This window comes from Thermobia domestica, chromosome 18, assembly GCF_964235325.1.
Source record: "Thermobia domestica chromosome 18, izTheDome1.hap1.1, whole genome shotgun sequence".
Classification (NCBI taxonomy): domain Eukaryota; kingdom Metazoa; phylum Arthropoda; class Insecta; order Zygentoma; family Lepismatidae; genus Thermobia; species Thermobia domestica.
In genome coordinates this window covers 8,996,279-9,021,936 of record NC_137471.1, presented here as the reverse complement: position 1 = coordinate 9,021,936, position 25,658 = coordinate 8,996,279, and the positions used below count along the sequence as shown (strand labels likewise).

Genomic DNA, 25,658 nt, shown 5'->3' with positions numbered 1-25,658 from the left:
AAAGGAGACGGTGATTATGAGTGAAAAGGTAGAAAGAGGAAAGTGGGAGGAAACGGGAGAACCCCGAAAACCCAGAGCACGGTGTTTGTCCACCACCAAGTTCCTCATGGTGCGAGCTGGGATCGAACCAGGGACCCCAAGTACCGGAGGTGAACGCTCTACCACTGAGCCACCCCTCTATCACTGAGGATATTCGAATAACAACAAAAAAAATTCGAATAATTTTAATAGCACTAGTTGTGATCGCTGAGACTGTTAATACTGCAGAGAGAAAGATGCTGGTTAGGGTTGCGCAAGCGGAGTACGTTTCTATGTCCGTGAGTTTTACAAGAATTCTCACTAGCTGTATCCGATCACCTCTTTGTCCTTTATAATGAATTTCCTCATTACAATAAAATTGAAAATACCATTAACTATATACAGGTTGTGTAAAACAAGGAATTTTCTGAAGCTCTCTGTATTTAAAACCTGTCTGAGAACTCTTTTCTAAGTATTCCATACGCATAACACTGTCCAACGACAAAGGGTACACAGATATACGTTATAAACAGGTTGTACACAAACAACATCCATAAAATTACGTAATCACTCTTAAGGCTGTAACTACTAAGTAAACTGAACTAGTATAACAACAACATGTTCGTTTGGTATGTTAAGTCTGGTGATCAAGTTCAAATAATATGACCCTGTAGAACTGTTGACGCAGGTGCTCCCTGACTCCTCATGACATCTCTTGATCAAGAGTCAATTGGTTCCATTACGTCAACACACACTCAAACGCAATTCATCACATACATATTCTTTTACAATCTAAATGAGACATTAAATTATTATTAATGACAAACAGTCAGTAACAGCTTTCGTTATTTTACCGAGCAGGACAGAGAGAACAGTAGGAAATAAAGATTAATAAGACATCTCTATAGTCACACACAACACGATATTGGTGTGAAGATATTTCATATTATTGTTGTCCAGATGACACTAATGTAAAATTTTCTCCTGAAATAGTATTATTCTGAGAAATTATTATATGTATAACTAGCAGCGTTCACCCCGCTTCGCTGCGGTCACCCCGGAACGCAATAAACTTTGTTACTTAGATAATTTTTACTTTTTCGCTTTCAAATTGCAGTAAATGTTAACATTATAGCGCCTGTCATTTATGTTAACCCGCCGAGTGACACGGTCATGCGGGTTGCATATAAATACGTTTATTTTTACCTATGATGAACTAATAACAAAGGATTTGTACGTTATGGACACTTGAATGGTCAATTATCTCAAGACACTGGTAATTAAAAATTAAAGTGATATGATAAAAACCATCTAGGGTCCAAATCCTAATAACCCCCCAAAAATAAAAGAAATTGGTTCAGCCGTATTAGCGTGATGAGGGAACAAAGGATTTGTACGTTCTCTTTTATAATATAGATTTTAGATTTTGGAAACATTCTTTTAAAAATATTGGAACAATTAGGTTCATCAGAATAAACATTTTTCTTTCTGTACATTTCAATTAGTAGTCTTTGTTGCCTACTTTTACATTAATGCCGTTTAGGATTAGGAATTAAGAGTTCTGGGCTGTCGGGGCAGCTAAGGCCATTTAGCCCATCACGTCCTTCGGCGATCACATTATCCGATGAAAGAGAAGAAAGAAAGGAAGCGGCCTGGGGACCATTATCTTAGGTACCATTCCGGTATTTGTCTGGTGTGAATGAGAGAAACCCAGAAAAACCCTCACTCAAGTTGGCTGGCCTGAAAAAGCTTTCACACTTTTTCCACCGAGTGTCTCCACCGGGAACGAACTCGGGACCGCTCGCACAAAAGGCGAGAGCGTTTGCGACTACACCAGGCGGGGCCACATTAATGCCGCTTATGTGATTATTTGAAGACTATTATCCAACCAGCCGTTATTCATCTGTTATTTCTGCTACGAAATGGAATGAAAATGAAATCATAATATTAACGTATCATAGCTACACTCTGTAGACTAGAGAAGGCGGATTATTAATTAGAACAAATGGTTATTAAAGAACTGATGGAATGAAAATTGTGTGTGGAATGGAATTAGAAACTGTGGAATGGAATTAGAAAACACTGAGAAAACCCACGGACACGATGTTCACATGGCCTGGAATCGAATCACGGACCCTTCCCACCAGATGTGAGGGCTGTACCACTAAGACCTAATACCTCTTATCTCTTCTACGTTAATCATATACGATACGTATACCTTCAGAAGCTTATATCCTCTGCACGTACACTCATGTCCAAAATGATTGTCGCATATCTATAACTGTCTTCTTGTAAGAATATAATTTGATAATGATTTTGCAGGGTACTTTTAATACTGATACTATATGTATAATTGGGAAATGTATATTTATGGTAAATTTAATAGGAAAAGAATTATAAATACGAAAATTAGAAAGAGTAAAACAAAATGTTGCTAAATGGAGAAGAAAGTTTTATTTTCGTTATATTGTTCTTATTTACTGCTCTTTTGACATGAAATTTGCCACATACATGTCTTTGCCGATTATACACATACTAACATTATAAGAAATACCGGGCGAATTCGTTATCAAATTATATTTCTACAACAACAAGTTTATAGATATGCGACAATAATTTTGGACATGAGTGTATGTATTACAGCAGTCACCTAGGTCTCTTAAAAAAAAAAAAAAGCCTGAACAGGTAGTTAAATATGCATAATGCTAATGAAACTGTAATGGAGACGCTGGTATTTGACGAAAATCTATATAGCAGTCTGTGTATTTAGTACACTGTCCTTCTCTAACGCCGTTACAACAAACATTACCCAATGAATTGCTATTAACAAGTAATCGCATGTTTCATATGATGAATTTACGAACCATTAAGCAGTCGTCTACTGGAAATCGCATGCCCACACAATAATGGCGGCTGGAGTAGTTAATGTCTGACGTTAACGACATATGTATCATCACCATTACCGATAAAATGAAATAATACATTTGCTTCATTCAGAATTAACCAATACATTCTTTCTTTACTATTGTTTTGCATAACATACTAATGATTACAATAAAGTCTGGCAACGTTAGTGGTCAATCTAATAATACAGGGTGATACACGTCTCTCTATACTCTTACATAGTTTACGCTGAAGTTCTCACGTTGATTTTCTTAAATTTTCCATGACTAAGTTTTCCTTGATTCGCGACATCGCGAACACTATAATTTATGGTTTGGTTTAGGAAAAACTCCACATTTTTAACCGACCTTCACCACTCCATAGCTATCCAAGGCTTTAGCTTTTATTTCCTTAATACAGTATAAGCTTACTTTCTTACTATAAATACGTACGCTGAGTTAGATTTCCTGTGTTTAAAATACAATCAAACATTATTGCCGAAAAATAATTAAACAATATCTTTAAAATTTCGGCATTCTGAATACCCTCATTAAAAAAATACATATACTATTTGCCCAAGAAACCTTTTTTTTCTAGCGTCTGAATTTTCATTTAACTTATTCTTCTTTCAAAGTTTCATTTTTAACACCATACGGCTCTCCAAGTTTCTTTGTTTCGAAAAGGTAACTTTTTCAGCCTTTTTTCTTATTGCATTTTTGAATCTGTCCACTCGAAACAAAGTAAATAAAATTTCCCCCTCACTCTTCTGTGAAATATACCAATTTCTTGGATCTCGGCATATTTTCACACACTTCTCTTACCAAGTATAAATATAAAAGTAGGAGGGGAGAAAATAGAACAAGTGAATAGTTTTCGATATCTGGGTAGTGTTCTTAGTAATGACATGAAATGCGAACGTGAAATAAAAGCAAAGATAGGAATGGCGAAAGAAGCCTTTAAAAGAAAGAAAAGTCTGTTTTGTGGGACCTTGAACAAAGGGTTGAGAAAAAGACTCATAAAATGCTTCGTGTGGAGTGTTGTACTGTATGGGGCGGAAACGTGGACATTACGTAAAGGTGACGAAAATCGACTGGAAGCCTTCGAAATGTGGGTGTGGAGAAGAATGGAAAGAATTAGTTGGGTCGAGGGGAAAACGAATGAGAGTGTGTTAGAAATGGTGGGTGAGAAAAGAACACTTTTAGATATTATTAGGAAGAGGAAGAGAAACTGGTTGGGACATTGCCTAAGAAGAGATTGTATTATGAGGGACGTCCTAGAGGGTATGGTGGCGGGAAAGAGAGGGAGGGGGCGAAAGAGACTACAATTAATGGATGATATTAAAACAGAAAGATCATACGCGAAGACGAAAAGGTTAGCGGAGGACCGTGGAGCATGGAAGCTTCTCAGCTGCGGCAAGTGACCTGCCAATAAAGGCAGAATACCTAGGATGATGATGATGATCTCTTACCAATTTTTATTTCCCTGACTTTCAAAGTCAGTATGAACCCTGTTTCAGGACAAAAATCTGGTCAAAGTGTTTGTACAGCCTTGTGTTTGGCCACACACACAGACACACACATCTCTTCCATACACATAGCATGGAAGTGTGTCGAAGTGAAAACCATGGTATTCTTACCCATACACATGGAATTAAAACAGATACATATGAATCTTCGTTCAAGCAAATACGATCTTTGTTTCAAGACAAAGTATTAACAATTTCTATGAACATTTGAAAGATATGTCTTTAAAGAAAAGTAGGCATCAATTCTTGGAAAAGATAGGGAAAAAAAAAAAAGCTGAATCAGCACCAGATTCCTTTATTATTTCTTGATCGCCTCAAGATGAATATACATACTAATACACAGTGTGGTAATTAGGAAACGAGATTGATATTTTGTTTCACTTTTTGCTCTGAAGTTAGTTTTGGCGATAGTTTTCATAGTGGTGAACCTTTGTGGCCTTGGAAAAGTGTCCAGATTTGAGCTCGGCCGGTCGCACATGTTATGCGTGGCGCGGCTAAGTACAGATTGGTGACTTGATACCTCGTCATCGTTTCAACAATACAATACAGAGAGAATAAGTCCGTGTGCCCTTATGAAAAACTCCATTAGAAACACTTAAGATGTTGAAGACGGTGGTCAATTGTCCTGAGGGAGTCCGTGGAAGATCCTAAGGGCCAAGCGTATCTCAGAACAACTGAAATGATTGACAACGATTAGGACATCATTTTGAATTACCAAGTCCAAGTCTCAAGGTAATATCAAATTCCATGGGAGGTAAATGAAGAGATTGTTCACCACGCAAAACGGAGGATTTTAAGAACGGAAGCTGTGTGCACGTTTTGTGCCCCATTAACGGAGATGCAGAAACTGCAAAGAGTGCACAATTCCCAGGAAATTATCGGTGTTTCCGAACGGGAGCCAAATTTCTTCCAGAACATCACTCCAGAGGACGAAACATGGATTTTCCAATACGATCCTCCCCTATGATTACTTATCTCTTCAAATTAAAAGCACCAGTAAAGGGTTGTAATTTTTATTTTATTTAACAGTGTTTCTACCATCCGGAAAGGAGTGACAAGAACCTTAAACAGCATTACAGTTCATGAATTACTAGATGGCGCAAAGTTGTATACAAAGGAAATTTTTACTTTGAATAAACCGAGACAGGTTCATTTCACTTATTTATTAACTTTTCCCCGATCCAGTCTCGTTTCCTAATTGCCGCACTATATATATTACTGAAAAAGAAACTCCAATGTATACAGTTTCGAAAAAGAGTTTCATTTTTTTTTTTAAATCCTTTAATTTTATCATAGTATTTTCTCTTTTGCGGCACTAGATTAAAGCTTCAATCTTTTATTTTTTTTTTCAGAAACTTTCAAATTACAGCAAGTTACAAGCTTTTGAAGTTCTTAAAAGGCCTCATCACTGCGAAATTAAAATACCACTAATTTTACAGTAATTATGTAATATCTTCAAATAGATAAAAGATAATCGAAGACTGGAACAAGACCTCCCTAGACAATATTATCTTGCGTGAGATACCGTTATCAAGACTCACCTATCTGCTTTCGATTTCCAGCCATTTAGAAACTCGGCATTTATTTTTTCGCGTTTCTAAATAACTGCAAACGCAACGCTACTAGGTGACTCGTGATAACGCTACCTCATGCAAAATAACATCGTCTAGGGAGGTCTTGATCCACTTTTCGATTATCTTTTTATCTATTTGAAGATATCACATAATTACTGTAAAATTAGCGGTATTTTAATTTCGCAGTGATATGAACTCTTAAGCATGAACCAGCATGAATCTAACAGTGTTTATAAAGGCTTACTTGAGAAAAATTAATATCTGCCATTTAGTTCACTGAACATCAGTGTACGGTTTCAACAGATTTGCAGCTCGAGTAAAAAGTACGGTATACTAAAATACAGAATATTTCATGTGGGTACAAAGAATTAATTCACTGGATTTATAAGGTCTCACAATCAGCAAAGAATACTGTTGGAATAAATTAGGGCTGCAGTTTAGCCACCACCAACCGTAGATGGCAAAGGTCACAGAGGACTGACTCGTGACTATCATGTCAACTAGAACCAACTCAATAGCACAATCAAAGAATTAACGAACCCGTCACATGCAATTTCTAAGCTTAAGTGATGTATTAGCTGACCTTGCTCAAACACTTATGAACCTATTAACCGACCATGACTTGAAATTCTATTGCGTTTCAGTCTGAGCTTCATCTACATCCACAACCATGTTTGGAAGTGTCATGTAGTTGACACATCCACTTACTGAAAAACACAACGCAATTTCTAATCAACATACTCATTGAACCCAACCACCTGACCTTAATTTTTCAACGACTCATGTCAGGATAGCGGTTTAAATGGTACGTAAACCTTACATAGTAATGTTCTTAGAAAGACTATGATCGTTTTCCCTAACATTCTTATAATCAACACAGCACACATCTTATCTACGATATACATATAAAGCAGATAGTAATTTTTCTGTATTCAATAAACTAAATCTAAGCTTCCTACAACCCACGAAGGGCTGTGGCTCGCTATACAGTTCTAGTTTAATGATATGTGGTCAGCACATCGACTAGCAATTATTCCTTTCTTTTTAAGAATAGTTCGCCAGATATTAATTCAAATAACTCTGTCATTGCTTCACGATACAGAGTCAACACTAAAACACGCGGCTATACGGAAGTGACCTTTTCTTTTTTAATAGTTTAACGTCCTACGATTGTTCTTAGGCTAAGGGAGGCTCTATTAATAAACGAAAATGGTCTGATGAAAAAGGTGAGGAAAAAAAAAACGGAAGCGCCCTGAGAAACCCACGCACGCGGTGTTTGGCCACTACAAAGCTTACTTGACGGCAGTGTGACCACCCAGCAAAAAAAATTTTAAAAAATCGTACTAACTTATGCAGAAAAAAGTACTAGATCTGCGGAAAAAGTACTAAAATTTTATCTATTTCCTTTCATCCTATTTATGACATTTTACGATATTAATATCTTATTAGATTTCAGGCAGCTTCCCCTCCCCTGCGGGTGAGAAAATGACCCCCACATTATTGAAAGAACCTCAACTTTAAACTTTTTACAGTCAAAATTCGACACAAACCGTGCAAACCACTTACACCCTCCCAATTTTGACTTTACACCCCAAAATTAAAAATCCTGGTGGAATCTCCGCTTAACTGTCGTATTAGAACTCTCTGTAAAACTATTAAAGTACGGTAACACAAGTAGGACAAATATAGAGGATGTCGGGAGAAAACAAGAAATATCACAGGGTGTCTACTAAAATTCCAAAATGAAATTTCGTGACCTTTTCTTTACCAAAGCATACAATTTCGCAACATTCTCAAGAACGAATTTGGGTGCTAATTAGGCCGAATTTTCATACATGCGATAGAGGCATGCTTTGCTTGCGATTTGGTAGTGTCTAAAGGTGAAACATAGACAATTTTGGTGATGGATTTTGACGTTTTATAGAACAAAATTTTCCATTCTGTACTTATATTTGTACAGATTTTAAAAAATCGTGACCCAAAAGCTAATTTTCGTGACTTTCTTGACTTTCATGACTGTTTTCTGATTTCGTGACTTTTTCATGACTTTCGTGATCGATAGACACTCTGCATCATAAAATGGGCTCATTGAGAAAATCAAGTTTTAATCACGCTCTTGTAAATGCTACTGTTGAGAAAAAAAAACATGCAGAAAAAGGTACCAGAGAACAGAAAAAAATTCGTATATTGCCAAATTTTCATGAATTCCTTTTTCTCTTTAAAATGTATTTATGAGAAATGAAGAGAAGGAGAAAAGTATTAGATTTGTTGGTGAACGTACTAGAATACTAAAATATTATAAAAGGTACCAGATCTAGTAAGAAAGTAGTAGCGGTGATCCACACTGCTTGGCGGGAGCTGGATCGAACCAGAGACCGCACGGCCCAAGATTTTTTCTGCGTCCAATAATAGTACATCTATAACTTCTGAATGCATTAAATCGGTGTTTGATTTTATTGAGATGAAACAACTTAAAGGAAAACATTTTACGAAGAGAAATGTAGAAACTCAGTGAGAGCAAATGTTTGCGTAGAAAAAAAAAAAAAAAAAAGATCCATACTATGCATTAAGAGTTAAAACAGTAAACCTAGACGGCTCTGTTCCTAACCCGCCACCAAAGCGATGTTTTGCGACTTCCAACTAGAGAAGCAATCTCTTACTGAAAATGCATTATTTATTTATTATTTATTTTTCACTTCCTTAGCGTGGAACCGCTTCCATAGTTGAGACCCCAAAAGTAACTTCTGAAACACCACTGACAAGCAGATCAAGAAACTGAAACCAGCTGGACCCAAGTAAAGTGGGTGTATTGACTGGAAATTAATCCGAGTAAAGCAAGGATGATTGAGAATTTAAGCTACGTAAAGCGAGGGTGTTGACTGGAAATCTAATCCGAGTAACGCGAGGGCGTTGACTGGAAATTTAATTCGAGTAAACCGAGGAGAAATGAAATGGAATCTTTAAGTTTAACGTCCCGGTTAGGCTAAAGGAGACGGTGATAATGAGAAATGAGTGAAATGGTGGAATGAAGAAAGTGGGAGGAAACGGGAGAACCCCGAGAAAACCCACGAGCACGGTGTTTGTCCACCACAAAGTTCACACGGCTCGAGCTGGGATCGAACCAGGGACCCCAAACATCGGAGGTGAATGCTCTACCACTGAGCCACCGCGCCCCCTAAAGTGAGGAGAATTAAAGCTACGTAAAGCGAGAGTGTTGACTGGAAATCTAATCGAGTAAAGCGAGGAGAATCTAAGCTACCTAAAGCGAGGGTGTTGACTGGAAATCTAATCCGAGTAAAGCGAGGAGAATCTAAGCTTCGTAAAGCGAGGGTGTTGACTGGAAATCTAATCCGAGTAAAGCGAAGATAATGTAAGTTACGTAAAGCGAGGGTGTTGACTGGAAATCTAATCCGAGTAAAGCGAAGATAATGTAAGGTACGTAAAGCGAGGGTGTTGACTGGAAATCTAATCCGAGTAAAGCGAGGAGAATATAAGCTACATAAAGCGAGGGTCTTGACTAACTCGAATAACTCTTTAAGAGCAAAGCGCGGGTTGTGACAGACCCCAACCTGAGTAAAACAACGCTGTTGATTCAGAACCTAAGCCATGCATTGTAAAAGGAGGATCTTAACAGAGAACCTAAGCCGCGTAAAGAGAGTGTTGAGGGAATAAAGTCCTTGGCAAAGCTTTTTGTTTCGAAAACGCAGTCGAATCCCCGTATGGGTAAATTCCTGGTGATACCACTGAGAAATAACAGGTTGTGATATTGAAAACGGTCGGGTAAATCGAGTATCGAGTGCAATATTAGTATTTATCTATGTAGATGCAAAAGTCATACAAACAAGAAGCATCAGATTGATACTTTAAAAAAATATCTACCTATTAAAATATTACGAAATCAATATAAACGCCTTAGCTCCACATTCTAACTTATAATTTTCAACTTTTGATTTACGGTTATTTGTGATCTCAATTTTAACGAAGACAAACATTTTAAACTATGTGTACTTTTAACTACATCCTTTTCATTGGTGTTGGACATAGTGCGGTGCAAGAAATTATTCACAGGTTATCGGAAGGTTTGTTCCCGTTGGATCCCAGGTTTATTAACCGAGGACCACAAATGTCAGAAACTATTAACCAAACCCTTGTTCAGGGATTTCGACATGAAAGTGATGACTTTTTGACGAATATTGTGACTCGAGATGAAAGCAGGTTCCATCATTATGAACCTGAAACAAAATGACAAGAGTATGGAATGGCACCAATTGAATTCGTCACCGAAGAAAGCGAAGACAGTGCAGCCTGGACAAATCATAAATTCTGCCCGCTACATCCAGATACTTTTGAAGTTCCGTCGTGCCTTGCGTGATAAACGTCCTAGAAAGAAGATCATCGTTCAACAGGATAACGCTTGTTCGCATACTGCACTTTCCACTATGGAGCAGATCTGGAGATTTGGTGGGAAACAATTCCACATCCTCCCTACAGCTCCGACATGGTATCCTCTGACTACCATCTTTTCGGTTTTGTGAACAGATGCGAGACCATCGCGACGAGACGCTGGAGGATATTCGGCAAGCAGTGCGTCAGTGTCTACGGGCAACTGGAACGGAATTCTACCGCAAGGGTTTTTTCAAACTTGCAGAACGATGGGAAAAATGTGCGAAAAAAAAAAAAGTGACTATGTGGAAAAGTGAAAGAAAGTATGTAGATTGAGATTATATATTTGGTTTCAGTTAGAAATAAAGATTACGGTTGTGGAAAAATGTTGGGCACGACTTTCAGAATGCTCCTCATATTACAAAACGAAAATCAGTCATTAAAGTGAAGCGACTGTTCACACATTTCACCGTTAACCTGACATTAAGCTAAAGGTCCATTATAACTGATTAACTGTTGCAGTGTTTTTATGAAATGGCACTCTATCCACTTACCATCCCCCAGCCGCAACCCACTCGAAGCTATCACACCTGCGCATTATTCAACTTTGAAACAGTCGGCTCCACGTCACCCTGTATATAAGAACAATGGCATATTCTATTGTCACTCGACTTATGTCACTGTATTAAAAAAAAATCATTGCATGTAATTAGGAAATGAGCTATTTAATGTTCCAAAGTTTGAGGACACTACTGAACTATTTGAACGCTGAAGACAAGCATGTAACGAGTAGAACGCATCTAATACAGCCAGCATTTAATTACTTACCAATACTTCCATTACTTTAAAATTCCTTTAAGTGTTTCATGACCAGCTTACCTGTAAGAACAAAAAGAAACAGTTTATTACGGCTGATGAAGCATATAAACACACAAACACCAAAAATCAAACATACGTTAACCAATAATTTCATTGAGCTGAATAAAATGAAGTGTAAATCCTTATGCGTAATTTTTGAATTTGTTAAACCTAAAAATCGATCTGTACGATATCTACGCCACCTACAAAGATGAAATTGATACTTAAATTGCTATTGATTTTTTTTTTCCTGAGTCAAAAATTTCTAAAGATTTATAAATACATTATAGTAACGATAAAATATTGTATTACCGCTCGACTTCCGTCATTGTGCAAAACTTCATGATATGACGTTGGAAAATGAGTTTTAAAAAGTAAGGTTGGAAGATTCAATATAAAAGTTGAAACATCTATTAGAATAGCACGTAATAACAAACCTCATATTTGAAAATAATTTTGGCATAATCTAGCTACGACTACATTACTTTAACGCTTAACTTCTGGAACGCTAACTATGAGCGTAGCTAAAAGAAAAAATAAGAACGGTCGGGATTCAAACATAGTACCATCCACGTAGGAGTCCCTTACCCTAACCATTCATCTAAGAGGCAATGACGTCAACACGCTGCTTTTTAACGTTATAGTTCGCACACAAGTGACACACTTATGCGCATTTCCATTTTTTTTTTTTTCTTTTCAAAAGTCTAAAACAAATTTACGACGACTTGTTCTTTCCACTGGAGCTTCGCAAAAGGTGATTTATGTCCGAGTATTTGGCACTACTTTATCAGATGGTTCTATCAAATATAACTTAATTACTACAGTAGTAACAAACTTTTACTAACTTAAAAAATATTACTGAACAAGGTGAAGTTCATTATGCACCCTGTAACTACGCTACAAGAGATCTACGTTCAATGTCAACGGCGCATCCACCGAGTCAACTTCTGGAATATTCCATTCTATTAGTTTCTCAAAGTAGCTTTTCCCTGGCTGAATCGATGAAGTCGGTTTGATAGCTAAGAGGTTTGTGGTCTGAAACCCGTCTCGGAACCTCAAGATTTTTTTTTTTTTTTTAATTCTTAATTCCCCAGATCTTAAGATTTTCCCCTCCTTTCGCAATCATCTGATGCTCTAAAAAGAGTTGTCCACCTTAATTCGACAACTGCCTGATGTGATCATCGCAGTTCGGAAACGTTCCTTCTGTTTCACAAAATCACGAACTTCGTCATAATATAAATGCTGTCCGATCATTTTTTCTCCAATTCTAAACTTGCATATGTAACTCATCCCTCTCTATCTCCATACTTGAATCTCTCTCTTTCTCAATGTCGTCTCCTTTGAACGCACATGGCTTGGGATCAAACCTTAGACTCTTGAAACCAAATGTAAGTGCTCTCGCAATGTGCTATCGGAACTCTATAGGTTTGTCGCTAAAAGCAGCGTCATTTTAGATTTTGTTAGGAAGGGGAGGATTCTCCGCCGACATTAAGAGTTTCACTTTATATATTAGTGTTTTACTATAGGCATACATTTGATCAAACAACATGTGTTTATCAAACTCAACGGAGTGGGGAATTACACCCTCCTGTCCTCCTCAAATGACGCAGCTAAGAACTTTTTTTTTTTCTGAACATTACCGAAACACTGGTTAGGGTTTGCTAAGCAATAATGCCAACTTGTGAGCAAAATTCCATTTATTGGTCATTTTTTTTTCGATATGGGATAAAGGAAATCTTCCTAAAAATTAACAGGAATTATAGGATTTTTCACATATCTACTCCATTAACGCCAACAAAATTGTCTATGGGCAAGGAGTAAACAAATGACTCTTTAACAAACATGAAATTGATGTTAAATGTCAAATTTTGTTACTATAAAATGCATGTTAGTGTTAAAAGTAATTTATGCAGGACTTGTGAATTTAAAAAAAAAAAAAAAAGCCTCAAGGAATTTTCATTGTACTTTCTTTTTTTCTTTAAGATAAATGAAAGAAATAACAGAATTAACGGAAGAAGGTAAAGCGAGAAACTTCCATTTTCCACAACGTTCCAGACGAAATGATTGAAAAATGAAGTTCATCTAGGGTTTTTTTTTTTCCGTTCAGCAGAAGGTTATGGCACTAAAGTGTGATGGGAATATTAAACTCGAACAAAATCTACTAATTTTTATACGTATTTTTAATTGTTTCTTTCAATTAAGGAAAATACCTGTTCACAAAAACTGTTTGATAATCGTAGACGATCGGAATTTTCAGATAATTCACTAATATATTGAAGAAAATTACAGATATACACTAATTTATTTTCTTTAAGAAAATCTTATTAATAGCCAGGGAAATTCAAGAGCAAAATGGGAGTTTTTGCCTCTCAAGATGGGATTTTAGACCTATAACGTTTCAGGTTGCATTACTGCTACTAAGACAGGGAAGGTACGCACAGCACGAAAGATTAAATAATATTTCTGCTAGTTTATTGTAGAAAAAAGTTGTCCGTGTTGTTTATTCGCACATGTCTTATTTTTAAGAGAAAACATTGATATATTTACAAACGAATTAACAGGACACTTTTTTTTTTTTTAATACATAAACGAAATTAAAATCTAGGATTGTAACATTTCTTTGAGACACAGCCGTACGTTTCATAAACCTAAATGAACATACAGCACCACAATAACATCTTTCGGCGAGTTGTAAAGAATAAATATGCGTATATAAGTGAAAGCCGTTGACCCTTGGTATTCGTATGACTCCTTCCTCCCTCATTCCTCTATGTAATCTCACGCGAAGTATAAAAGACACCAGCTGTTTGTGGCTGGTTGGCGCCCAGCCACTTGTGAGGTATTTGTTTTGTCAGTTTCATCACAGTGTTCTTCCTAATCACTCATGCAGTTACTATTATGAGAAACTTTTTTTTTTACCTCACTTTCTTAACATACCTAGTATGGTAAAAATATGGCTTCTTTTATATATATAAAAAAAAAATATTTTTACTTATTACTTATTTGTGTAAAGTGAACTTTTTTCAGCCATATATTAAAAGATAAAAGCAGTTACTTTGCGTGTCATTAGTTTTACGCAATTATTTGAACACGTACACAAGTATAAGCAAAATATAATGTGAAGTACGGTTTGTCCGTTTTTACTATTAACCCTTAAGCAGTCGCATGAACTATTATTATACCTCACATGCTTATTTTCTGTGTTGGTTAGAAATAATGTGCAATCATTTACAAACTACTAACACAGTCAAGTGTACAATATATAAACCATGACATTATAATCAGAATTGCCAACTACATGGAATTTTCTTACCTTTATTTCTTGTGTAAATACGCCTACAGTACTATCTTAACATTATTTTAGTATTAAAACACTACTGCATAACTTAAATATTAACTTCACATGATATTTATAAACCAGGGGTTGCTAACTACTTTGAATTTCTTCTAACTTTCGAATCAATTACATTTTCATGTAATGTCATTATGTTCCCTTTTTAGGTCCACTTTCAAATAAACAAAGGACATTTTCCACTGAAACGCGTACAAAACTGCATCAACCCACTTTTCAGAGAACAATGAGCAAATTCCTTGAGGGACAGCTGAAAACACACAAATAACATTGCCACACTATAAAGACCAGTAGGATACGCAATACCGCAACATGACTGCTTAAGGATTAACCACAGGCTTGCTTTGTAATAGGAAACAGAAATACACTTATTACCTTGGTACGCTGCACAAAACATACAGCGAAATTTGCTCACTGACTGCTGATTTAGAACTACGAACGTTAAACATCCTCCAGCAAAGGATAAATAGCCAGGCAAGGCACTTTTGCCTCCCGGTTCTCTGGATAGTTGATTTCTGTATGCTATCGTAAAGTCGGTCGCACATTTAGCACAGGAACGCCAGTCAAGCCAAGGCAGAGGTAGGGGAAGGCAAGAGGGGATGCGGAGATGACTGAGTGCATTGACTGTGTGACTCAGTCAGAACGTTGGAAATGCCTTTGTTCAGTGAATACGCGGTATGACACATTGTTGCACTATTTACAGTACGGAACCTCAGCTCGCTGTCTTGTCCTCTACTCAATACACGACCGGCCTAAGAGTGGCATTGTTGTCGGGTTGCCTGATCATGTTTAGAGCAGTCATTCCCAACTCTATGCTCTCTAACATGTCAGATACCCATTTTATATGGACTTCCTCTCAATAATTACCATGGTGCTTCGATCTTTAACCGATGGTTTTGTTGGTATAAACTGACTACTCGTACACTACCAACACTTTTCAACAGTATTCTCTTGCGTAGTCCTCTCCCCCAATTTCAGTGCTCTACCTATTTGTCGATGAATCAAACATAAAGGTGTGCTCCGACATTATGCCATCAGCCAGCTGAAAATCGTCGTGTTACATGCCAATGCTTAGAACGGATAGACTATAACAACTTTCCCAAAAACACTTCCAATGCAAGAGCTTTGGCTATCCATCATCTATCTTCTACATTTCAGTATTAATATTTTAAGAATTTACAGTGTTCATCATCACTTTCCTTGAAGTGTATACATATATAGAGTGATGCTAGAACCGGTTGTTAGAATCTGAATTCGCAGAACCATTTGTTATATCCGGACATAACAGTAAACTTTACCCAGATTTACCCAGGAACTGTTAATTTATTTAACTATCTTTGTTTTTTAGAAATTCTTACATCTACAGGGTTAAACGTACGATCTCTCAGAACAAGCGTTTATTTCTCCATCTCAAATGCTCAAGTATCAAGAATGAGAACTGAGATCACATGAGTGTAATGGTGAGGGTTATTTATACTTGAAACGCATGTACGTATACCATTATTAACAACTGTCGATCAATTGCTGGATTAAGGTCTTTACAATACTTTCTGACAACAATCTATCTTGGATAATTCGTTTCCAAGATATTCGCACTGCTATCTAATTTTGTCATAGCATCTTGTATTTGGATGTTCTGTAGGTTTTTACATATCACTTGTGGTATCCAGTAAAATATTTGCTTTTCTTTCTATGGTTCTTTATTTGCGACGTTGTCAATTAGTGCAATTTGTGTCTCCAAACGATCACTCGAAATATATACAAATATGTGGGCGCCATTTTTAGAACATCCTATATATATACAGTAGAGCGTCGATTATCCGAATTAATTGGGGGACATGGGTGTTCGGAAAACTGGTTTGTTCGGATAATCGAACTGTACATGTTTATTTGCCATGCGCGGAGCGGCACGCCTCAACTCTAAGCTGTTGCTGTGAACAGTTTTGATACTGCCGCTACTTCTACAGCCAGTGCCAAACCGACAGAAGTGTGCTGATTGTTGAAACACAGCGACTGGCGGCTTGGCCGGTCAGCAGCGCCTTATGAAGGCCCCATTAGAAGCAATGTTCCGCCAGCGGTGGCTCAGTGCGGCGACTACTGTGGGAAACTTGGTTTGGAAGTGAGGGGGATGATGGACGGTAGGGTGGGAGAGTAACAGGTGCGAGCGAGTACACAGTTCGGTTAAGCGGTCGTTCGGTTGACCGACGTTCGGATAATCGACGCTCTACTGTATATATATACGAAGCTTTTTTTTTCAACCTCCGATAAATCACCAGACTAGGTCTTGAAAGCTTCTCATACGTCAAAGCCCACGTGTTCGTTGCTAAGTTGGGTGTAGCTCAGCCGATCGCTAACAGATGGCGTGGAGCTGCTCGGGCCCACAAAAAGGCTGTTACGCCATGTGGTTTGGTTTTGGTCACCAGAAAAGAAACACGTGAGACGGCGAAACGCAAATTAGTCAAATCTGTTCATTGGAGATCGCAATCCTCCATATACCAAAATACAGACTCTGGTGTTCAGTCGTTGTGTAGTAGTAAGCGTGAAACTATAGAGCACAGTCGAAGAGCCAGACAAGAGTAACTCGATTTTGTCAGGCTTCTGTTGAGTCCCTGAAATTAGAAGATCAGACAGTTCAGATATCATATTTTACCCCCTATCACGAACCACATGATTCATACGTTCATTAAGGTTGTCTTCTACCACAGATATTCACCCTTGGCTTCTCTCGTCAGCAAGCCGGTACGTCTTTCCGTAAACTCTCTGTAGCACTTGTTCAATATATATAATTTTTATAGTAATTAATCATTGGTAAATACTCCGCCAAGACTTCATTATTAAATTACAACAGAGCAATGAAACTGTCGAGTTCTCCCTCTTGACACGAGTAAACTACTACTCTTGCAATTGATAGCATAGGAGGACACGGGCTGTTTTGTAACACTAAAATGTGCAAAAGTTCATTCACACACAGCAGTCTGTATCCAAAAAAGCTTGGCAACACCATCACCGCCATAAATTTTGCCTTCAAGTGTTCTTTTGCCATTTAGTTTTATTTGAAACCTGATCGTTCGTTTTATGCATTTAAAGTTGGCGTGACTTTTCCAGAGCCAGACAGCTGGTTATTATTTTTGTCACAATCTTGAGTATTTGTCTGTTTCGTTTGCTTAAGGCACAGAGACAAGTCTACGAATTATTTAAGATTAGTTATGCTTTGTTAATAGTTACGAGTTCCCTTATTCGTGACTTCAAATATATACAAAGATTATCCCAAAGATCTTCTCTGCTGCAATATATGTATATTGGACACCTATTAAGGCAATTACAAATCTTGCACTTTGTTTTCGGTACATTTCTGCCACCGCTCAATCCAATTATTAAATCCAGATTCTTTTTTTAACTCATGCATTCAGAGCGATTTTAATCTCTGTCAAATCTTGGAAATGAAGTCCAGTAAGATTCTTTTAGAGAGATGCAAACAAACAGAAGTAAGATGGGGCTAAATCTGGATTGTAAAGGGATAGCAGCATTACAGATAATGTCCAAATTCTCGAGCCCGGCTCTCGGGCTCAATCGGCTTCAAGCTCAATAAACGAGGCCTGCGAGAGCAGAACGAGCTCCAAGATTAGTAATCGCGAGGCCATTATGATTAAAATGGAGTACAGGTATAGAGCGAGCTATCATTGAATGCGAGTACGAACTAGCACAAGTGTCACTGAAATTAGTTTGCCTGAGCCAGCGAGAGGTCGAGTGAGGCTCATTGCAAAATGGCCACCTCTGTTACTCAGCACTCCATTTTGGCAATGGTTTTAAAGTTTTCATTGTCATATGAAGACAGGCGTTGTTGCGGTGCAGAACTCTGTCCAATACAATGTGCCTTCTTACCAAATACTACTATTTTCAATAAAAGAAAAAGCTTCTAAATTGGGTCTATTAAGGGATCCATCTGTATGTAAAAGTATTAATATTATATGATTTAATATAAGAAATTATCTAGCATATCCTAGAAATTGTGTTCTACAATCAAAGGTTCTGTAATTATTTACTTAATTAGCGAAATTTACGTTTATTTAGGATAGTCCAAGAGATGAGACAAGACGAGACGAGACGGACTCAGCTCTTGTTTGGTAGGCAACTCTGTATCCTAGTACAATCTTGTTTACAAAATCTTGGCCACATCTCACCATGCTTTTAGAGTCCATATTCTACCATTCGCACATAGGCCATTCTAATAATTTGTCTCTAAATAAATACCTCTATTGGCCAAAGAAAATCTACAGTTGATTTATTTCATTTGAACTGTAGGTAAGAGTAGTCTTTTTAATGAAGTGGGTGGCCAAAATTTTGAACGAAACTGTATCTTCTGTGCAGGAGTTTGGTAGATAAGAGATTATGAACTTCTTTTTAACGAAAATCCATTTTTGTACAAGTAATGTTCGTCTATTTTGTCATGTCTGATTTCATATTGGCGCAACAGGTTAAGAGTGTACGCACAAAAAAAAAAGTTTCTGAAACTACGCTAGACTGCCAAACTATGCAAGCTCAATACTGTGCAAAGTAGACGTAATAAATCTACTACACTTTCAGTTGTAATACAGGAGAAAGGTCACAGATAGAATTTATTTTTGGAACGCAGAAGCCATATCAATAAGACATTTTTTGCTGTTTTATCGTTTTTGGTATATGAAGATTAATATTCAAACCGGAAGTGTTATTTCTACAACTTCAGGTTGCACTAGATCAGTGATCGCCAAACCGTCGATCGCGAGCTACTAGTAGATCGTGTTAACGCTCCTCTTGGCTAACTTTGATTACTCCACTGAGCTGAGGGTAACGACAGGGGGCGCTGACGACAACTGCTTGTTTCTTCCGTGAAACTGCCATTGACAGTCTCATCTCACAGTTGATTGTATACGCGTGTGGTTGTGCACATTATGTTTTTCGTAAGTATATTAGACATTTGCTAACTTGGATACTTTGATTTCATGTTTAATAGAAATGTAAGTTTATAGGCAATAAACAAATGTAAGATTTAAAAAAAAAAAAGTTGGTAGTTCTTTTGGTTGGTAGCTCTCGGTAGGATTTAGAAATGGTACGGTAGCTCTCAGTAAGATTTACAAATGGCATGGTAGCTCACAGTAGGATTTAGAAATGGTACGGTAGCTCACAGTAGGATTTAGAAATGGTACGGTAGATCACAGTAGGATTTAGACATCGTATGGTAGCTCACAGTAGGATTTCCAAATGGTACGGTAGCTCAGAGTAGGATTTAGAAATGGTACGGTAGCTCACAGTAGGATTTAGAAATGGTATGGTAGCTCACAGTAGGATTTAGACATCGTACGGTAGCTCAGAAACTTCATTAAGTTCAGCGACCACTGCACTAGATGAAGATGAATACGCTCGGAAATAGACCATATTATTCTGATATTGAATTTATGTCAAGAAACTGATCGCTATATATTACCGTTTTTGAAACCGGAAAAGGTTGATTTCTATCACCGCTATCCCTTACTCTTTTTCCGCTTCAAAAATTGTTAAAACCAAAAGTGGTAGTAAATTTCTACTTCCGGTTTTAGTAGAAAATGTGCGTAGATAAAGTATATTCTTGGAACTCTTAATTGACTACATTATCTATGATCGTTTTAGCAGGCTTTTCAATGCTAAGGAATATATATGAAGAAATCACGGCGAAAAAATATAGGAGGTTTCGTGAAGCTGTGAAAAAGGATCATTTCAATTATTTCCTGGAACATTTTGAAGGAATATTTGTGCATTCGGAACATTTTGAAAGAACAAAGAAAGTCATATAACAATATTTCTACCTATTGGAAGGAACATTTCAATTATCCAATAGGTAGAAATTAAAAAAAAAAAAAAAATTAAAAATCACATGGAAATTACACCAACTGTTAGATGAACATACATTCTACTCTAAATATAACTAAATGGGTAATTATCTCGTTGCAAAAATTTTACATGAGTTTCTTAGTGTTTTCGTACGTAGCTCACCAGTACTAAGCGACCATCATAAAGGAAAGTATAAAAAGGATCTGCATCGGAAAATCTGCTAACTGTATATTGTTTGGTGTAATTATCTTTAGACAATTTCACAAGTGGAAGTAGCAGTGCCACAAAAATATAGGAAGTTTCGTTAAAATGTAGGAAATATAGGGGTTTATGGGAAGAGACGCAAATATATAGGAAAAAATAGGAAATATAGGGGTATTTGAAAGCCTGTTTTAGCGGTCAACGTTAAAAAAGGAAATAGTTCATTTCTACCGCTTCTGGTTTGAACAGAGCGTTAGCGGAGTAGGTGGTGAACAGATTCTAGAAAAACACTTGTCACTATCTCCTGCCATTTTTGCTTTGTGACAAGGCTGAAACCAGAAACTGTTAATTTCTGCCATTACCGGTTAATGGAATAGATCTATTGTTGGTACGCTGAATCGATTCTAGAAACCGCTTGTCGCTGTTACCCTTTTTAATCTCTGAAGATCTATATTGAACATGACGTAGTAGTAATCAATTTCTATCACGACCTGTTTTAGCAGAAAGATGCTGCTGAAATTATTACCTTTTCTTTAAACACTGAATTATTTATAAAAAAAAAAAAAAAAAAAACGGATCCTTGCTTTTATTTTTTGTTTTATGGTTATCTACATTGCAACTGGAAGCTGTGAATTTCAACCTCTTTCGGTTAAAACAGAGGGTTAACTTATGAGATGGGTCCTATTCTTGGGAAGCTGAATCGATCTCTAAAAACCAGTTGTCAGTAGCTCTTACCATTTTTGCTCTGATATTGTATCGACATACGACAGACGAGCACAGTTTACAAGATTTCCATTATTTATGCATAGCATTGTTTGGAAGCCTAAAAATACAACACAAAAGAATCAATTTATCGGAAATACATCGTCTTTGTTTTGACGTGACGTGACGTAATTGCTCCTTCATCCACCAAACCTTTTAATTCTAGTAGGAAAGACCAATTCACGACAGCGAATAACCATTTTAACCTACAGAGCACCTCATTTCATGCCTCGCCAAGTTGCGTTACTGGCTAAATCTTTTTGAGATCTCAGCTAAAGAGCTGAACACATGAGTTTTGGTAAAGACTTGGCAAGAATTCTTGCAATCAAAATTCACACCAGAGCCAAAAATCCGTTTTCCGCCCAGGGATATACGGAAATAATAGTTATGACCCACTAAAACATTGTGATGACAACGGACTTCTTTAAAACAATAAAACGTTTCAATATATTTATTATAGGCTAATGTCAACTGTAAAAAACAGATACACAAACATTACATTACGTATATGTTTATGTATTTATTAAATGAGATTCCAAATACAGCCTAGCCTGCAAGACCGATTTAATTTGGAGTCACTAACAAATCAACAAAAATATTTATCCCTTTCACGAATCACATGATTCATGCTTTTAGCAAAGTAGTCTTCAGCACACAGTATAGTATTAGCAGCAGCATTCTACACCAAAATGTCTCGGATTCGCGTGAAACACGGCGGGGCTCAGTAACTGAGTGTGAGCCCCATTGAGGGTAACAACTCCGAGACCCAATAAGGTTAATACACCAGAGACAGAGTGCGCGCCACTGAGCTTAGTGAACGTATGACCTATTAAGAGTAGTAAGCCTAAGCCTCATTGAGACCGTCGTAACGTTGTTGCAGTTCGGCATCCCTTTTCAGCACCGAAGCCGTATGGGACGCAGACCTATATTTTAATGTAGAATCGGAACCACCGTTACGCGTTCAAAATTCATGGCTCTCCTACCAGGAAACGAACATGGCACCCGATGTAACAAAGGCGCAGGCACTAGCCACTAACATTAGCGCAGAGGGGGCCACGCCCCAGAGAAAGTGTAGTGAGCGCGAACCGATATTTTTAGAGACTTTATTCGTATCGCTAACAAGCTCATTGCGATTACTGAGCCTGACAGTGAACGATGTAAAATAGCCATCTTTGTCTACACATGAAAAAATCATACTGCAAAAGTACGAACCTAACGAAAAAGAAAAGGGCTTAAGGAACTTCGCTTTGAAAAATAACATGGTAATGGAAGGATCCAGTGCTATCTTTAATTTTAGAGAGAGAGAAAAACTCAGATGTTAACGGCCACGACACACATTATTCTCAGCACACTGCAATCCTTTTTCCTCAAAACGTAACGTTTAATACATTATATATTGCGATTCAACATGAATGAAACGGAATACGGCGCCATACAGATAATCAGAACATTGATAAGTTATCTATAAAATGAAAAACGCTAGGAGCGAAGTACATCCAAGAAAAATATTGACAATTTAACGGAAATTGATATACACAAAGAACGTCCTCCTTACAGTTTTTACACACAAAACTATTTAAATTTCTTGAAAACAAAACGGTTCCAATGCAAAACTATTGTTCGGAAACGTATTAAGGTAATTAAAAAAAAAAAAACCTTCAAAATCTTATTCATTTTACAGGCAATTAATTTGGATTATATTATATTATATATACACAGGGGTAAAAGTGGATCTGAAAAGGTAGGGGAACGGGAGGCAGCGGAATGACGTCACGCGGTCCCCTGCCTATCTTTGCCCATTGCATTTTTTAGGAACTGGGGGGATGCCATACATATTTTTTGGAGGTGAGGGGACGGCATTCTCCCGCACTTTTACTCCTGTATTAAACTAATCAATAGAACTAAGTACACTGTGTCGTAGCGATGCTAACAGACCACACAGGGTGTAAACTTTGATCTAACCTGACTCAACCCAAAGGTCACACTATTTTGACATTACGATCACTCGACACCACACACACACGATTCTGACATCATATACAACGAGTTCGACAATTATACTAGTAATTTTCACAGCACCAATTCCAATCATCACTGCCTTTACCTTTCTATTTATTTTTTCCCCTATATTCCTCACACTTTCTAACGAACTAGGGGCAGGCCCCTGGTGACTAATAGGAACCCCTAGCAAAATCTAAAACGACGCTACTGAGGAATCTGGGAAACACGCTTCGCTATCGGGGAACGCACGCTCACCTTGCTCTCTATGGCGTCGCCACTATGGAAACCTGTGACTGGTTCAAATAATAATGATCTTTCTTCTTGAACAACTTTTCATTTAATTAGAAAGAATGGTCTTGTTTTCCAGCGACGCAAATACGTTTCTTGTTGCCCGGAGCAAGAACTCACCTTAGCGCCCTCCTGACCAACCAAACCAAAACGCTTCCCCGAATATTAGGCAAGTTTGCGCCCTTCCAATCCGGCGCCCGGGTCACAAGCCCCGTTTAAACCCTAGTTACGTCACTGCTTGTTTCCGACATTTTATTCTATTTTCATAACCGTTCACCTCTGGTGCTTGGGGTCCCGGGTTCGATCCCAGCCCCCGACAAGTGAACTTTGTGGTGGACAAACACCGTATGCGTGGGATTTCTCGGGGTTCTCCCGTTTCCTCCCACTTTCTTCATTCCACCATTTCATTCATTACTCATCATCACCGTCTCCTTTAGCCTAACCGGCATAATCGTGGGACGTAAAACTCAGATTTCATTTCATTCAATTTCTATTTTCATAACAAAATAGTTTAGTTCCAAGGGGAAAAGCCTATAACTAATACAGCGGTGTAAGTTCGGTTTATTGTATCAGAATTAATGTCAAAACTGTCTGTGACTTTGTATATTTTTTCTCTCCTTGCAGCACTTCCGGGATCATATATGCAGGCCCGTAGCCAGCCCCAAAATTTAGGGGGGCCGGCTGAAGTTAGGGGGGGGGGCGATCCAACCATATTATCACATTATAGTTCATTTGCAAGCCTACCGTGAAAATTGTAGGGGGCCAGCCAAAATTTAGGGGGGCGGCCCCCCTAGACCCCCCTGGATACAGGCCTGCATATATGCAATGTTGTATTCACCAATAAATACTATTGACAATTCCCTATTATTTCAAAACATTAACAGAAGCTGGGTTGTAATGTTTTGTTAATGATACTGAGTCCCCTTTCACTCCAATACACAGGAGAATACACATTTTACAACCCAATAAACTTACATAGGTGAAAATAATTAAACTTGGCCATGTCTCCTTTTCTCCTGCCAAAATAAATTTAATTCCACACTCTATATACAAGGAAGGAATTGAAATAAATGAATCCGTGGGATGAACATTTACTCTCTACACGAGCAGCCACCTTGACGGGAAAATGTGTGACTGTGCATCCGGCATTCAATCACGACCCACATTAGATGCTAATGCCCCGATCCTTGCAGGCTACTTCCTAATCACTTTTTTTTTTTTTTCACAGTTTACAATTTTTATATACTTCCTTTCAACAGGGCGTTCAACTGTAGTGTAAAGAATGACTCTTCAATAAACTGGTTTTCAATGTTAACGGTTTGAAAGACATCTTTAAAAAAAGAAACTATTTAAAGAGCTTAATTGTTTACATATCAATTTTACTCTGGGGAAAACGAAGATGGCAACTGATCTATTAATCGATTACTTTTTATTAACCCCTTCAATCTTTAAATTCAAATTTACATTTGTATTCTCCTTTTACGCTTTTACGACTCGAGCACTGACACCATCAGAAGAAATGTAAATTATATTATATTTAAATAGCCTCATTTGCAAGAATATTTGTAGCATAACGTAATATATAGACTAAGCAAGCAAGATATTTAAGAAATCATCCAGTACTCGGACAGATCGAGGAGCAATCGAAATATAAGCTCTAAACAGACTTGTAATTAATTCGTAAAAAGATACCAAGGATTAATCAGTTAAAAATATTAACTTCAATTAACAAAGTTTTTAGGAGTTAATTTTTGAAAGATAACTGTTAAAACAATTCGTAACGATTAAAAATTAATAGTTTTTATTTTCCACGAACTGTTAAATAAATATTTCAAATTTTTATACAGGGTGTTTCAAAACAACACCGACAACGTTTGGGAGGTGATTCCTGACACCAAGATAAGACAAAAATTATAGACCAACCTAGGTGCACAAATGCTTCCTTTCGGAGTTATAGGCTGCCAAA

General features: G+C 37.4%; 1 protein-coding gene across 3 annotated transcripts in view; it reads right to left on the bottom strand.

The window, feature by feature from the left end:
• The window catches only part of Madm (MLF1-adaptor molecule), a 236,947-nt gene that overhangs the window by 131,624 nt on the left and 79,665 nt on the right, over positions 1-25,658 (bottom strand). The window contains exon 1 of one of the 3 annotated variants that reach the window (XM_081745204.1): positions 11,212-11,238. The exons of the other annotated variants lie outside the window; for them this stretch is intronic. Within the exon in view, the coding sequence (XP_081601330.1) occupies positions 11,212-11,223 (12 nt within the window). The 5' untranslated portion in view covers positions 11,224-11,238. Of the gene's footprint in view, positions 1-11,211; positions 11,239-25,658 lie in introns of those variants that run through there. 3 annotated transcript variants of the gene reach the window in all.